The following is a 12,348-nucleotide window of genomic DNA, read 5'->3' on the forward strand; positions in this document are numbered from 1 at the left end:
GCAGAAGAGGTGGGGAGGCCAGATGCGCATTTTAGAAGCTCATTTGGCTGCACATGGTTGGGGTGGGGAGACGGTGAAAACGGGGGCATCTGCTCCCTTGCCTCCTCCTCAGTTTCTACCCTCCCTCAACACTCTCCTCCAATCCCTGGTCCCTCCGAGATACAGCACGGGGACAGGAGGGAAGGCAGACTTCGGGCTGCTGGCTGTTCCCACTTTGGCCTGTCTCCCCACTCCCTGCCTGGAAGGCAGCCCTTGACCCCTTCGCCCCAGGACCACTGGTCAGGACCAGGATGAGTTTAAAACTCCATCCACCTGGCTGAGATGCTTTGATTTCATGGCCCCTGAAAAGCACCTGTCTGTGAACAGGAACACAGGCCAAAGATTAGCTTCCCCACCCCCTTCCATCACCTTCTATCCAAATCCCAGCTCTGCCCCAGCCTTGCAGCCCCTCTTGGCCCTGGATCACTGCCCAACGCACCCCCACCCCATGCTGACGGGGAGGGGAGCTTCCATCCCCAAACACAAGCTCTTTTGTTCCACCCCCAGCTCAGCCCTCAGCCCTGCATCCGTGTTGGAGGTTTTCCTGGCACTCAGCAAGCCCCAGGTCAGCTGAGGGATGAGGCTTGGCATGGGATTGAGGGCTGGGGACAGGCTGGAGCACAGGCCATTTCAGGCTGAAGCTTTGGGCCCTGTCCCTCCTCGGCTCATACCCTTCCTCGGATCCTGCTTACTCTAGGACAGTGGTTCCTAACTGGGGCAATTGTATCCCCCAGGGAACATTTGGCAACACATTCTTGGTTGTCCAGCTCAGGCTGGAGGAGGGAGGCAGGCAGGGGTACCGCTGGCATCCGGCGAGTAGAGCAAGGGATGCAGATAAACACCCTCCAATGCCCAGGACAGTCCCCACGAGTTATCCAACCCTAAATGCCAGGTGTGCCGAGGTTGAGAAACCCTGCCTGAGAGTAAAGCCCCCTCACGCCGTGTCCTCCTCCGTCACCTGGCAGTCACCTCCCTGCTTCGGGCTGGGACACCCTCATTCCCATTCCACCCCTTTGCTCCCTCTGTTTCCCCTGCTGGGGCGTCCTCCTTGCTGCCCTCTGCTTACCTATTGCTCATTTCTCTCCACCACCTTCTACCTGTTGGGACCCTCCCCTGCCGCCTGCCCCAGCCCCAGCTGCCCCCTCCCTGGCACCGGATTCCCCCCTCCCTGATCACACCTGCCAGTCTCAGTGTGCACCTCTCTGCCGGCAGCACACCAGGTGAGTGGGGACCCCAGGTCCCTCGAAGCTCTGACACAGCCCCTCCTGCCTCTCCCTGGTGCAGGACACCTGGGTGCTCAGTGCAGACTCACAGTGGGACACGCACGGGCTCTGGACTCTGCCTGGCGGTGTGACCAGGAGGAAATCACCAAATGTCTCTGTGCCTCAGTTTCCTTCCCTGTAAAGTGGGACTAGGCTTTCCAGTGACAGTTCCGTGAGCTAAGTACTTGCCCTTCCCTCCCCTTGTTCCTTAACCGTCTGGCTGGTTTCTCTCTTCTGATGTGTGGCCCCCACCCCAGCCCCTTGGGGCCAAGAGGAGGGGGGTGTTGACCTCCTACTTCTCGGAGAAGCTGAGCTCTCAGTGGGCTGCTGGGGACACGGGGGAACAGAGACCTCTGAGGCCGTGTCACAGGACACCGGAGGCTGAGGCAGCTGCCCTCTTGGCCCCCAGGCTTACTGGCCTCTCCCTGGTATGCAGTCCTCCCAGCCCCTCCTGCCCAGACTGGGTCTCTGCTGGGGCTGTGACCTCTGAGGTGAGCAGCCACCCAGACTAAGCAGAGCTGGCTCAGCAGAGGGGGCACTGTGTTGAGTAGAGGTGTGGTCTGGGGTCTTAGGAATTCTGGGGAGACAGAACAACCAAGTCCCCGAGGTGCAGGATAAACTCAGAGCCCCCAGCCTGGCCCTGCGAACCTCTGCAGATTCCTCCCCCAACCATCTGGGTTTGGGGTCCAGCTCACCGAATTGCTCAAGGTTTCCAGCAGGTCTCTCTGTGGTCCTCAACTCCAGACCCATCCCCTGAATTCTCTTGTCCGCTCTCTGCGACCTTCCCAGGCCAAGCCCCTCCTCCCAGAGGCCTCCCTGCCCTGGACTGTCTCTGAAGCTTTGGGAGCCCGTCCTGAGCTCTTCCCTGAGGACAGAGCCCCAGCCTCTGCTTCCCTGGGCCTCTAGCGCCCCAGCCGGAGCTGGCCCGGAGGAGCCGTTCAGCAGGGAGGCGTGGGGGGAGGCGTGGGGGGAGGGACAGAGCCTGGGCTCGCTGAAGGAAGGAGGAGAGAGGGAGGGGCTGATAAGGAAGTCCTGGGGAGGCAGACAGCTGGGGATACAGGGCCCGGAGAGGACCGACCCTGGGGGGTTAAGGGACTGAGGCGACATCTGGAGCACAAATAGCAGAGGGGCCTGAAGAAGCTGTGGGGTCTCGAGCCTCCCTTGCCCTCCCTGAGTCTATGAGGCTCCGCACCAGGGGAGGGGGCAGGGCTGTGAGCTGGGTGGGCCCTGATAGGGGGAGGCAGAGGGACAGAGACGGAGACAGAGCAGTAGGAGGCTCTGAGTGGCCACTGTCCCCCCCTCCAAGATGCCAGAGGCCCAGCCTGAGAGGAGAGCCTAGAAGAGGGGCTCAGCCACCCCTACTTCACCCACCACGGAGCTGCCAAAAGGAAGGAATAAGGGTTCAGAGCAGGCATCCCCTTAGGCACAGGTTGGCACAGCGACTTGGTCAAGGGCAGTCTCACCGGGAGAGAAGGATCTCTACCCCACTCTCCCACCCCCCACCCCAAGGGAAACACCAAGAGGGAAAGCGGGGACAGACCTGGGACGGCACCCAGGGCTCCTGAGTGGGGCCCTCCCTCCTGACCTCTCTGGCCACCGTCTGGTTCAGCCTCATGCTATGGTTTCAGGTCCCCTCCCTCCACAGCCACCTCTGTGCTGCTGTCTCCACCACCACCCCCCCAGTGCCTCACGTCCCACCATTAGCAAAGGCAGGGTGGGTCCAGGGGGATCCAGGGGGAGAGTGTGAGTGGAGGAGGGGCTGGGGGCTGAGGGAGAGGCGCTCCCAGCCATGGCAGGAACTGTGGTCCCTTGAGCAGGCTTTTCTAGAGCACAGGCCACGGGTGCTGGGGCAGGCTGTGGGACCACAGGCGGGCGCGTGGGGCCGCGTGCGTGCGTGGACACACACAGGAGCGCGCCGGGATGTAGGTCACGGGCTGGAGCGCCTGGGGCAGGGATTGTGAGGATGCAGCCATCCAGACACGCATCAGACTGGACAGAAATGCGCCGCTCCCTCGGCTGCCTCTTCCCCCCGCTCGCCGGCGTCCGTCTACCCACAGTCTCTCTGGGCTTCTGTTTGGTTTCCCCAGAACCCCACTGGCTGAGACTGCTCTGTCCAGGCTTTTTCTCTTTGTGTGTCAATCCCTGTGTGGGGTAATGTAGCCTCTTCCCAGAAGATGGAGGGGTGTGGCCCCACCTAAAATTTTCCCAGGCAGAGCGCATGAGATGTCCTAGGACTAGAGGTGGTGATGACCAACAGGGTACAGCCAAGGAGAGAACAGAGCAGCCTCAGCCCGGCTGGTCAGGGCTGGCTTCCTGGAGGAGGTGGCAGGACCTTGGCTGGGCAGCTGAGTGAAGGCTTCAGAAGCCCAGGAAAGGGAATGGTATTGATGCAGCTGGAAAGGCCCGGACACTCCCGTCCTCCACAGAAAACCCTTCAGACACAGCAAGCCCAGGACATCATTCCCCCATCCCACCCAGAGTTTGCTCCTCCACCCGTGTCCCCTCCTCAGTGTGGACACCAACATCCCCTGCCAGGTCACCCTGACCTCTTGCCTCACCCCACCCGACCTAGCCTCCAAGTTTTCACTCTGGCTCTTGGAGCAACTCATAGCCCAGAGGTAGAGACAGGTGCCTCAAGAGCTCAAACATGGCAATCAGAGAAGACTTCCTGGAGGAGGTGACATTGCAGCCCAGACTTCAGAATGAAAAGAAATGGCCAGGTTGGGGGAGGAGTAGTGGGGAGAGCTGACATGAGGGCAGGGCTCCAGGCAGGGGAACAGCAAGTGCAAAGGTGAGGGAGGGGAGAGAGCACATTTCAGGCAGAGATGAATTCATATGAGGGAGTGGAGGGAGACAAAGAAGGCGTGTGGCTGGGGACAAGGGCAGAGGCATCATCCAGGGGTCAGACAGTGGGCCACCTTGAGGCTGATTAGGTGAATTTGCTACCTGCTGCAGTGGGTGCCCTGTGGGACTTTAAGATCCTATGAGTGGCCCCCTTTGGCTGTGCACGGAGGATGAGTTTGGGGGAGGGGTGGAAATGGGGAGTCCTGGGAAGGGGCAAGAAGTCCATGGTGGGGCCTGGCCTGAGGTGGGGGTAGGAGATGGGGAGTCAGGGCAGATCTCAGGACCACTTAGGAGGCAAAATGGACCTTGAATGGTCTGGTTCCTCATCTCTCAGGCCCCCATCTTCCCATCATGCGATGGGGGATGGAGAGGAGGGCCCGGAAGACCCTCTCCCCTGGGCCTAAGAGAGTGCTGTGAGGAGTACTGTCCCCCTGTGGTGAGGAGACTGAGGCTGACAGCCCCGCGGCCGGGCACTCGGGCACTCCGGGCACTCGGGGGTCAGAGGACGGGAAGCCAGGCCTGGCCTGCGTGAAGCGTGCAGTTCAGGAGGGAGCCTGTGGAGAGGACGAGGGTGAAAGGGCTTTGCTCTCCAGAGCAGGGACTCCTGGATGAGCCCCTCCCTCCTTCTCCCCCTCTCTCTGGGGGACACCAGCTCCTTCCCCCAGCTTTCTCCTGGCTCTGCCCAGCCCGGCTCCCAGCCCAGGGGCTGCTCCCCCACCCTCCCTGGGCCTCACTCCCTGGCCTTGTGCGCCAGCTGCTCAGACTTGGGTGCATAAATGATTCAAGCCCCTCCCTGGCTGGCCTCGTTGTTCTTCTTTATTGACTAGTCTTCCTGATTTAGCCTCTTCCCAGAGTCCCGTGGGGCAAGAAGGGGGGCTCTACCACGCATCCACCTACCCAGCTGGGGAAGGTCAGAGGCCCAGGCCTGGCCAGCCAGCAGGACCGAGATTCTTCTGGGCTGTGGACCGGGCGAGGGTAGCCAGAGGGCAGCCCCGCACGGTGCGCAGAAGCACAGGAGTCTAGGAGGCCTGGGTGTGTGTCAGGAGTGCCCCACTAGCTTGCAGCCTTGGGCCCGTCTGAACCTCGGTGGTTTCATCGGAGCAATGAGGTTGTTGTTTCCTCAGTAAGGGCTCAAGGACTCCATGCGGAACACTTAGCACAGACCCAGTAAATGGGGTCCCTCTGGCCTCATTTCTTCACCTGTGGAAGGACCTCACGTGTGAGTGTGGCTTCTGCCCTGTCCGGCCCCGAGGTCCAGCCAGCTGGTCAGAGCAGAGCCCTAGAAGGCGACAGAAGGACCTGAATTCGGCATTCCTTCCCCACCCCAGGTGATCCGGGCTGACATCACTACCTCAATTTCACAGACAGGGAAACTGAGGCCTGCTGAGAGCCCAGGACTTTGCCCAGGGCCTGTTGAGTCAGCTGAGTGCAGAGCCAGGAGCCCCAGGCTCGTCCTGAGAAGTCAGGCAATCTGAACAGCACCCCTCCCCCAGCGCCATCCCCACAGTCACGGCCTCAGAGCAGGCTTAGTGGGCACTGGTTCAGAGCATAGGCTGGGGGGGGAGGGGGGACTCACGTAGGTGACTGTCAGCTTAGCCATTCACTAGCTGTGTGACTTTAGGTGAGTGACTCAGCCTCTCTGAACTTTCTTCCTCATCTCTGCCATGAGAATGATAACACCAAGGGCACAGGGTTGGTGGAAAGGGGACGTGTGATGATGAATGGGAGGCACGTGGCCTGGCACATGCTGTTACTTTATGATTATTTTCTATTTGTTACCAACTGAGACAAACCCGCTTGATGACATCTTCAGCTTCCCCCTCTCACAGGAAGAGCCCGGGAGTGGTGACATCAGGCCTCCTGACAGCTTCGAGCCCAAAATAGCCCTCTCTTCAGACTGACCCTATCCCATTACAGCTGCTCTGTGCCCGCTCTTTCCAGCAGAGCTGACATCGCCTTTGGTTGCGGCTCTGCCACGTATGCTCACCCCTTGAACTCCTCCAACACACCCTCGGGGGAGGCAGGGTTTTTCATGGGCAAACGGAGGGACCTTCAGGCAGGTCTGGCACACAGGGATGCTCTCAGTGCCGAAAATGAGGCCCCCAGGCTCTGGAGCAATCTGAGTTCAAATACTGACCTCACTGTATGACCCTGGCCATCACTTAATTCCCCAAGCCTCAGTTTCCTCATCTGGAAAATGGAGGTAGTAGCAACCTACCTGGATTGTCGTGAGGATTCAAGCAGACAGGTAGACACATCAAAGATCTTGCATGGCATCTCACCGGGAGTGGGCACTCAGTAAACAGTACTGGTTATGCCTGGCCAGTGTGGCTCAGTGGATTGAGCGTCGTCCCATAGACTGCAAGGTCCCAGTTCTATTCCAGGTCAGGGCACATGCCCGGGTTGTGGGCTTGATCCCCAGTAGGGGGCGAGCAGAAGGTCAGATCATTGATGGATCTCTCTCACATCAATGTTTCTATCTCTCTCTCCCTTCCTCTCTCTCTAAAAAACATTCAATAACACCATATTTTTTTAAAAATAGTACTGGTTATTATACCTGCAGCACTTGGAAATGTACAAAATCACCTCCATCTGTCCCATCCTAGGGCCTCCAACTGGTTATCATCGGGAAGACACAAGCTCCTGAGCTGCCCCTTCCACCCCAGGATTTCCAAAGCCACTAGCCCTTCCAGAGCATTTATCCCAGCATCTGTCTGAGCCCAATTACCTGCTCCGTGAATCCCAGACTCCCCCCAACAGGTGTCTACTTGCAAATGGTTTAACCCCAGTCACTGGTCTGGGGCCCCGGGACAACTGGGAAAGTGGTCAGGGCAGGCCTGAGTCTGCCCATTTGTCAGACAAAGAAACTGAGGCTGAGCAAGGAGAAGGGACATGGTCCAGGCCACCTGAAGGCGCAGGGAGCTGGGATGAAGCTCAGCCCAGAGAGGGAGGAGGGTGACGGTGCTAGGTCAGATGTAAACTCTTAGATGGTCAGAGCTGGAGGATTCTGCTGCTTGGAGCCCAGCACCCTCAACTGACAGCTAAGGACAGAGACCCCGGGAGGGGCGGGTGCCTCTGTGTGCCCAGCTATTTCATGCAGGATCCAGCTGGTGCCATTCACTCATTCGCTCATTCACTCATTCATTCATTGGTCCAGCAAATGTGTACTGAGCAACTTCTCAGGGCCAAGCGCTTTGCACGGCCCTGGGGTCACAGTGGCAAATAAGCCGCAGCCCTTCCTTCAAGGATTGTATGGTCTTAAGTGGCCAGCAACCAGGGAATAAAAACATGCCCTGGTTGGGGAGGCACCAGGGGCTGCGGGCAGTGTGCAGGTAGGAGGTGGCATCTGTGAAGTGGGGATGCAGGACCCTGGGAGGACCCCAAAGAGACAACGTTCTGCAGGGGGAGGTTTGCTCCCTGGTCTGGCCTCCCTCTCGTCCCTCCCTCAGCAAAGGACTCCTCACGCCACTCGGAAGGGTCCACACGAGAGGTGCTCAATCAGATCTTGTCTGACCCTTGCCCCAAGTTATACTTGGGAAACTGAGGCCCATCCATGAAGGGCTCTGCTGGGGTTAGGGCACAGTCTCCAAGCTCGCTTCCTCCCCTTGCCTTCCTGCCTCTGCTTGTTGTATACGAGAATCCCTGCCTCTGTGTTTGGCACTCCGCCCTCTGTGTCAGCCCTCGCCAGCCTCCTTCTCAGGGTCTCTCACCTCAGGACCACCCGATGGGCCCTGCTTGCTTGGCTCTGTCTGCTAAGACATCCTGAATATGGCTCAGCTCTCCAGACCATCGGTGTCAGTGGCTGGGGATGCGGCCAAACTCCTTCAGTCCCTGAGCACCTAATGAATGGAGTCGGAGCTCAGGATAACCACCAGACTGAAGAGGGTCTTGCTCAGTTTGAATCAGGGAGGGGTGCCCAGAGCCCCATACCCAGCTCTGCCTCTCCCAACCCTATCCCCATCAAGGCTCCTGAGCCCCCAAGGAGCTCAGCTGACCAACCTCTGACCAAAAGCATCACCCTCACTGGACGTTTCAGAGAACTCTGTTCTCCGGCCTCAGTGCCTTTGCACCTGCTGTTCTCTCTGCCTGGACTGCCTTTCCTCGCCGCTCCGCATGAGCCAGCTGAACTCATCCACTCATTCCTTCAACAAGTATTTGTTGGACGCTCACTCCACGCCAGACAGAGAGCTATGCTCTGGGGATAATGGCGGTCACAGAGCGTAGAGACTGTGGGGATGCAGCAGTTAGATACACACACACATACAATTACATGTAGTGCAAACAGGACAGGTCCTACAAAGGAAAAGAGACAGACAGTGGGGCATAATTGGATGGATTAGAAAAACATGGTCCAGGGAAGGTTTCCCTGAGAAGAATTTTCAGTTGAGTTTGGCAGGAGGAGGAGGCAGCGTTAGATTAATGAAGAATGAGAAGAGTGCTCCAGGCAAAGGAAACAGAATGTGCAAAGGTCCTGGGGTAATAAATAGTTCAATAAGTGTGGGGAAGGTCAGATCAGTGTTACTGAAGCCCAGCGAGTGAGCCAGTGAGGGAGGAAGGAGCAGATCGTGCAGGGAGGCGGAAGCAGCAGACCTTGGTGAAGAGACCATGTGGGCGGGGGGGGGGGGGGGGTCTGAGAGAAAAAAACAGAGCAAGAAACAGAAATTGGTGGGAGAAAATCAGGAGAATGACCTGTCCCAGATGCCAGGTGAAGAAAGTGTTTCACAAAAGAGAATCATCTACTTCTTCAGTGAAGGGATCACCTCCTCCAGGAAGCCTTCTGGACTCCGTGTGTGAGGTTAAGGGTTCTGCAGCGCCTTGGCCTTCCTCATCAAAGTGCTTGCCCCTCTCCTATACTGCCTGGGAATGTCAGAAAGGCGGAGACAAGGTTTGACCTGTCTCTCCAACCCCAGAACCTAGTCCAGGACCTGAAAGTAATGGCTATGAAATGAGTGAATGCAGAACCAGGGCCCAGAGAACGAAATGGCTGAGACCACAGTTTTCCTTTCCTGCCCTGGCCCAAGACAGCCCCTTAGACTTTGGACCCGGAAGGCAGGCTAAAGCCCGACCCTCTCGGCTAGACCTGGACCCACCCCAAGGAGAGCCTGGGTCCTCCACTCTGGCCTGACAATTCCTGAGGTCCCCTCTGTCTCTCTGCCTCTTCTTCCCAGCTCCCAGGCATCTCGCTGTCCGACCAGCTGCCAGGAGACCGGAACAGGCTCCCACAGCAGTGGAAGAAAAGGGGGCGTCTGTGCACGAGCCCTTCAATTAGGGGGAGGCAGCCTTGCCCTGCCCAGCAGCTGCCGCAAGCCAACCCGGGGGACAGCAGGTTGGGGGACAGCAGATCAGGGATGTGGGTTCCTGAGACACCACTGGGTTCCAAAGTGGAGAGATAGATCCCTGGGGGATTTGGAATCTTGCTCCGCCATTGGTTGGTCCCCCTAGACAGGGGTCTGGCCCTCTGTGGGGCAGCATCCACACGTCCCTGTGCCAGGCTTCAGGGGAACACCTCTGAAGGCCGGCAGGCCTGTCACACACCCAGACTGTCCACCCCAGCTGCCCCCAAGGAACCGGTCGCTCTGAATCCAGTCTCGCATCATCTGTCTGTCTCCCATTCGAGGCTGGGACCTCTTCCAAGGCTTTCTTTCCTCTTCTTTCCTCCCTCCCTCTTTCCTTCCTCCCCTCACTAAGCACAAACTATTTCTTAGCCTTGAGCTCTTCATTTCTGCCCGCCTGACCCTGGCACACAGCTTGCCACGTGGGGTCACTCAGCGGAGTCCACTGGCCTTTCCGCTGCCCAAGGACACCAGGTCCATGGGCTGGGCCCTGCCGAGCTCCCCGAGGGCTGCAGCTCCCCACGTGGCAAAGGCCCCTCTCCCTGGAAAAGCTGAGCTCCTGCAGGAGGAAGGAAATTTGGCCTTGAATCTGTGCCCAGAGGCCAGGCCTGGCTAGGGGGCGAAAAGGGGAGGGAAACTAACTCAGTTTTCTTAGCAGGCACTGTGGTCCCAGGAGGACCAGGGTTCTCAAAAGGCTGACCCAAGCTGGGGTGGGGCCACCTCTCAATTGAACCTCCCCTCTGAGGCCAACAGGGCCTTCTCCCTACTGAGCCCCCAAACCTGCTGCCCCCCACACCAGCCTCAACCCCTCAGCCTCACTCCCGCCCTCCTGTTCCCTCCCCACACAGCCCAGAGGTATCCAGAGTGTGCCTGGCGTCCTAGCCCAGGGGGCAGCAGCCTGGCCACGCTGAGCAATCAGGGTCTTGGTTACCTGCGCCCCCAAGCCCGCAGAGACTGCGCGGCCAAGCTACCAGAGTCTTCCAAGTCCCCATCCCGGGCTCTTAGCAAGGACCCTGTCCCAAGCAACTTTCCCCCGACAATCCGCCCAGGTTTTCCAGGCGCAGCCCCTGGGGCCCTGCAAAGTGGGGAGCCCTTTCAGTCTGGCTTTAATTACAGGGAACGTTCTTGTTGCTGGACGATCTATATTTATCTTCAGGATCTCACTAATTAAATTCCCCATAGCACCCAGCAGGCCTGGGGACAGCGAGCGAGGCCCACAGGCGGGGGCTGCAAACTTCCTTCCCTTTCCTTCTTGGCCAAGAGCACAACAGAAACAGCAGAATCCCCCCCCACACACACACCCCCACCCCACCCCGGCCAATGCCTGGAGACCGAGGGGCCGCCCAAGGCTCCACTCGGGACCCTGTAGCCCTGTGCCCCTAACCTGGGCTCCCAAGACCAGACAGTGCCCGGTTGCCTGCCCACCTCCCCACTTCAACTCAGATTCCTGCAGTAAGCAGAGAAAAGTCTGCCTGAGCAGCGGCTGAATCCCCAACTCAGCCACTTTGCTGGCGCCCCTCTTACCGTAGGAGTCGTCTTGGTCCAGGAGGGAGTCGGGCTCCATGGCTTATGGGCCCCCAGCCCCCGGCCCCACCTGATTTATGAACCGAGGCTGTCTCCATGAGCGTCTGGGTTTCTCCTTTTGTATTCCATCTGGCGGCTTTTCCAACTAGATGACTGGGTACTCCTGCAAGCAGGCCCCTTTCCAGCCCTCGCCTTCATACAGTACATTTAAAGTAGCAGTAACCTCTTTTTCCTCCCCCCGCAGCCTGGCTGGAAACATTAGAAGGGACCCAAGCAGCGAAGCAGCGAGATGTCTAAAATAGGAAGACGCCGGGGACGACTGGTCTGGCTGCCCGCGACGCTGGCTGCGGGGCTCTGGCCCAGCTGTGCAGATGGAAAAGCTAAGAGGTGAGGTTGAGCTGGGGCTTAGCATCTGGAAGCTGGCTCTGGGGCCCCAGGGGTCTGTGGGAAGGGGGAGGGCTGACCCACTGAGGGAGGGGACGGGGGTCTGCTCTGTTCACCACCCAGCACCCAAATCCCAGGGGCTTCTCCCAGGCCCTGCTGGAACCTCCCACTCAAATCTGTTCTACAGACATTTCCTGCAGTGTGGAGGATGCAGAAATTGACTCATCCATCCATTCAGTTAGTCACTACATTTTTTTGAGCATCTACTCCACGCCAGACACCATGCTAGATGCTGGGTTTGCAGCAGGAGCCAGACTCGCCTCACGGAGCTCACAGGTAAGCAGGTCGTTGCAATGCAGTGTGTGGGGTAAGTGCTGCAGGAGCACAGAGGGCGGATGCCTCATCTGGCTGGGGGGGATGGTCATGGAAGGCTTCCTGGAGGAATGGGCACCTAAGCTGGGGTCTGAAGGATGAGTAGAAACTAGAAGCAGGGAGCAGGGGGAAAGGTGTTTCAGATGGAGGGAACAGCCTGTGCAAAAGCCTCGAGTTGAGAGGGTGCATGGGGTGCCCCAGATAAGCTCTGGATGCCTGGAGCAGTGGCTGAGGAGATGGTGCAGAGGTGGGACCGAGGAGGGCAGCGGGAGAGGGTCAGGCAGGGGCGCACGGGGATGTTCTCAAGCCTGACCCTAGGGATGGTCCATGGGAGTGACACGTTCCAAGTTCTTGAAAAAGGCCTGTCTGGCTACTGTGACAAGAGGAACAGCTGTAACACTGGGTACCACTCAGTACGCAGCCACCAGAGCTGGGCACCGTTCTGAGTGCGCACCCACGTTGTCTCAGGCACTCCTCGCTGGCAGACACCACGGCTAGCCTATTTTACAGATGAGCACGGTGCCGCTTAGACAGGTGAAGCGGCTTGTCCATGGCTTGTGAGTAGCCTCCAGGCCAGGCCTGGACCCCAG

General features: G+C 58.7%; 1 protein-coding gene across 3 annotated transcripts in view; it reads right to left on the reverse strand.

Moving 5' to 3' along the window:
* The window catches only part of LOC118629895 (DAB2 interacting protein), a 186,444-nt gene extending 175,268 nt beyond the window's left edge, over positions 1 to 11,176 (reverse strand). For all 3 annotated transcript variants that reach the window (XM_036261608.1, XM_036261607.1, XM_036261606.1), the window contains exon 1: positions 11,003 to 11,176. In XM_036261608.1, coding sequence (XP_036117501.1) covers positions 11,003 to 11,042 — 40 coding nt within the window. In that variant the 5' untranslated portion in view covers positions 11,043 to 11,176. The remainder of the gene's footprint in view (positions 1 to 11,002) is intronic.
* Between the last annotated feature and the right edge of the window lie 1,172 nt (positions 11,177 to 12,348).

The sequence above is a fragment of the Molossus molossus genome, unplaced genomic scaffold, assembly GCF_014108415.1.
Source record: "Molossus molossus isolate mMolMol1 unplaced genomic scaffold, mMolMol1.p scaffold_m16_p_14, whole genome shotgun sequence".
NCBI lineage: Eukaryota > Metazoa > Chordata > Mammalia > Chiroptera > Molossidae > Molossus > Molossus molossus.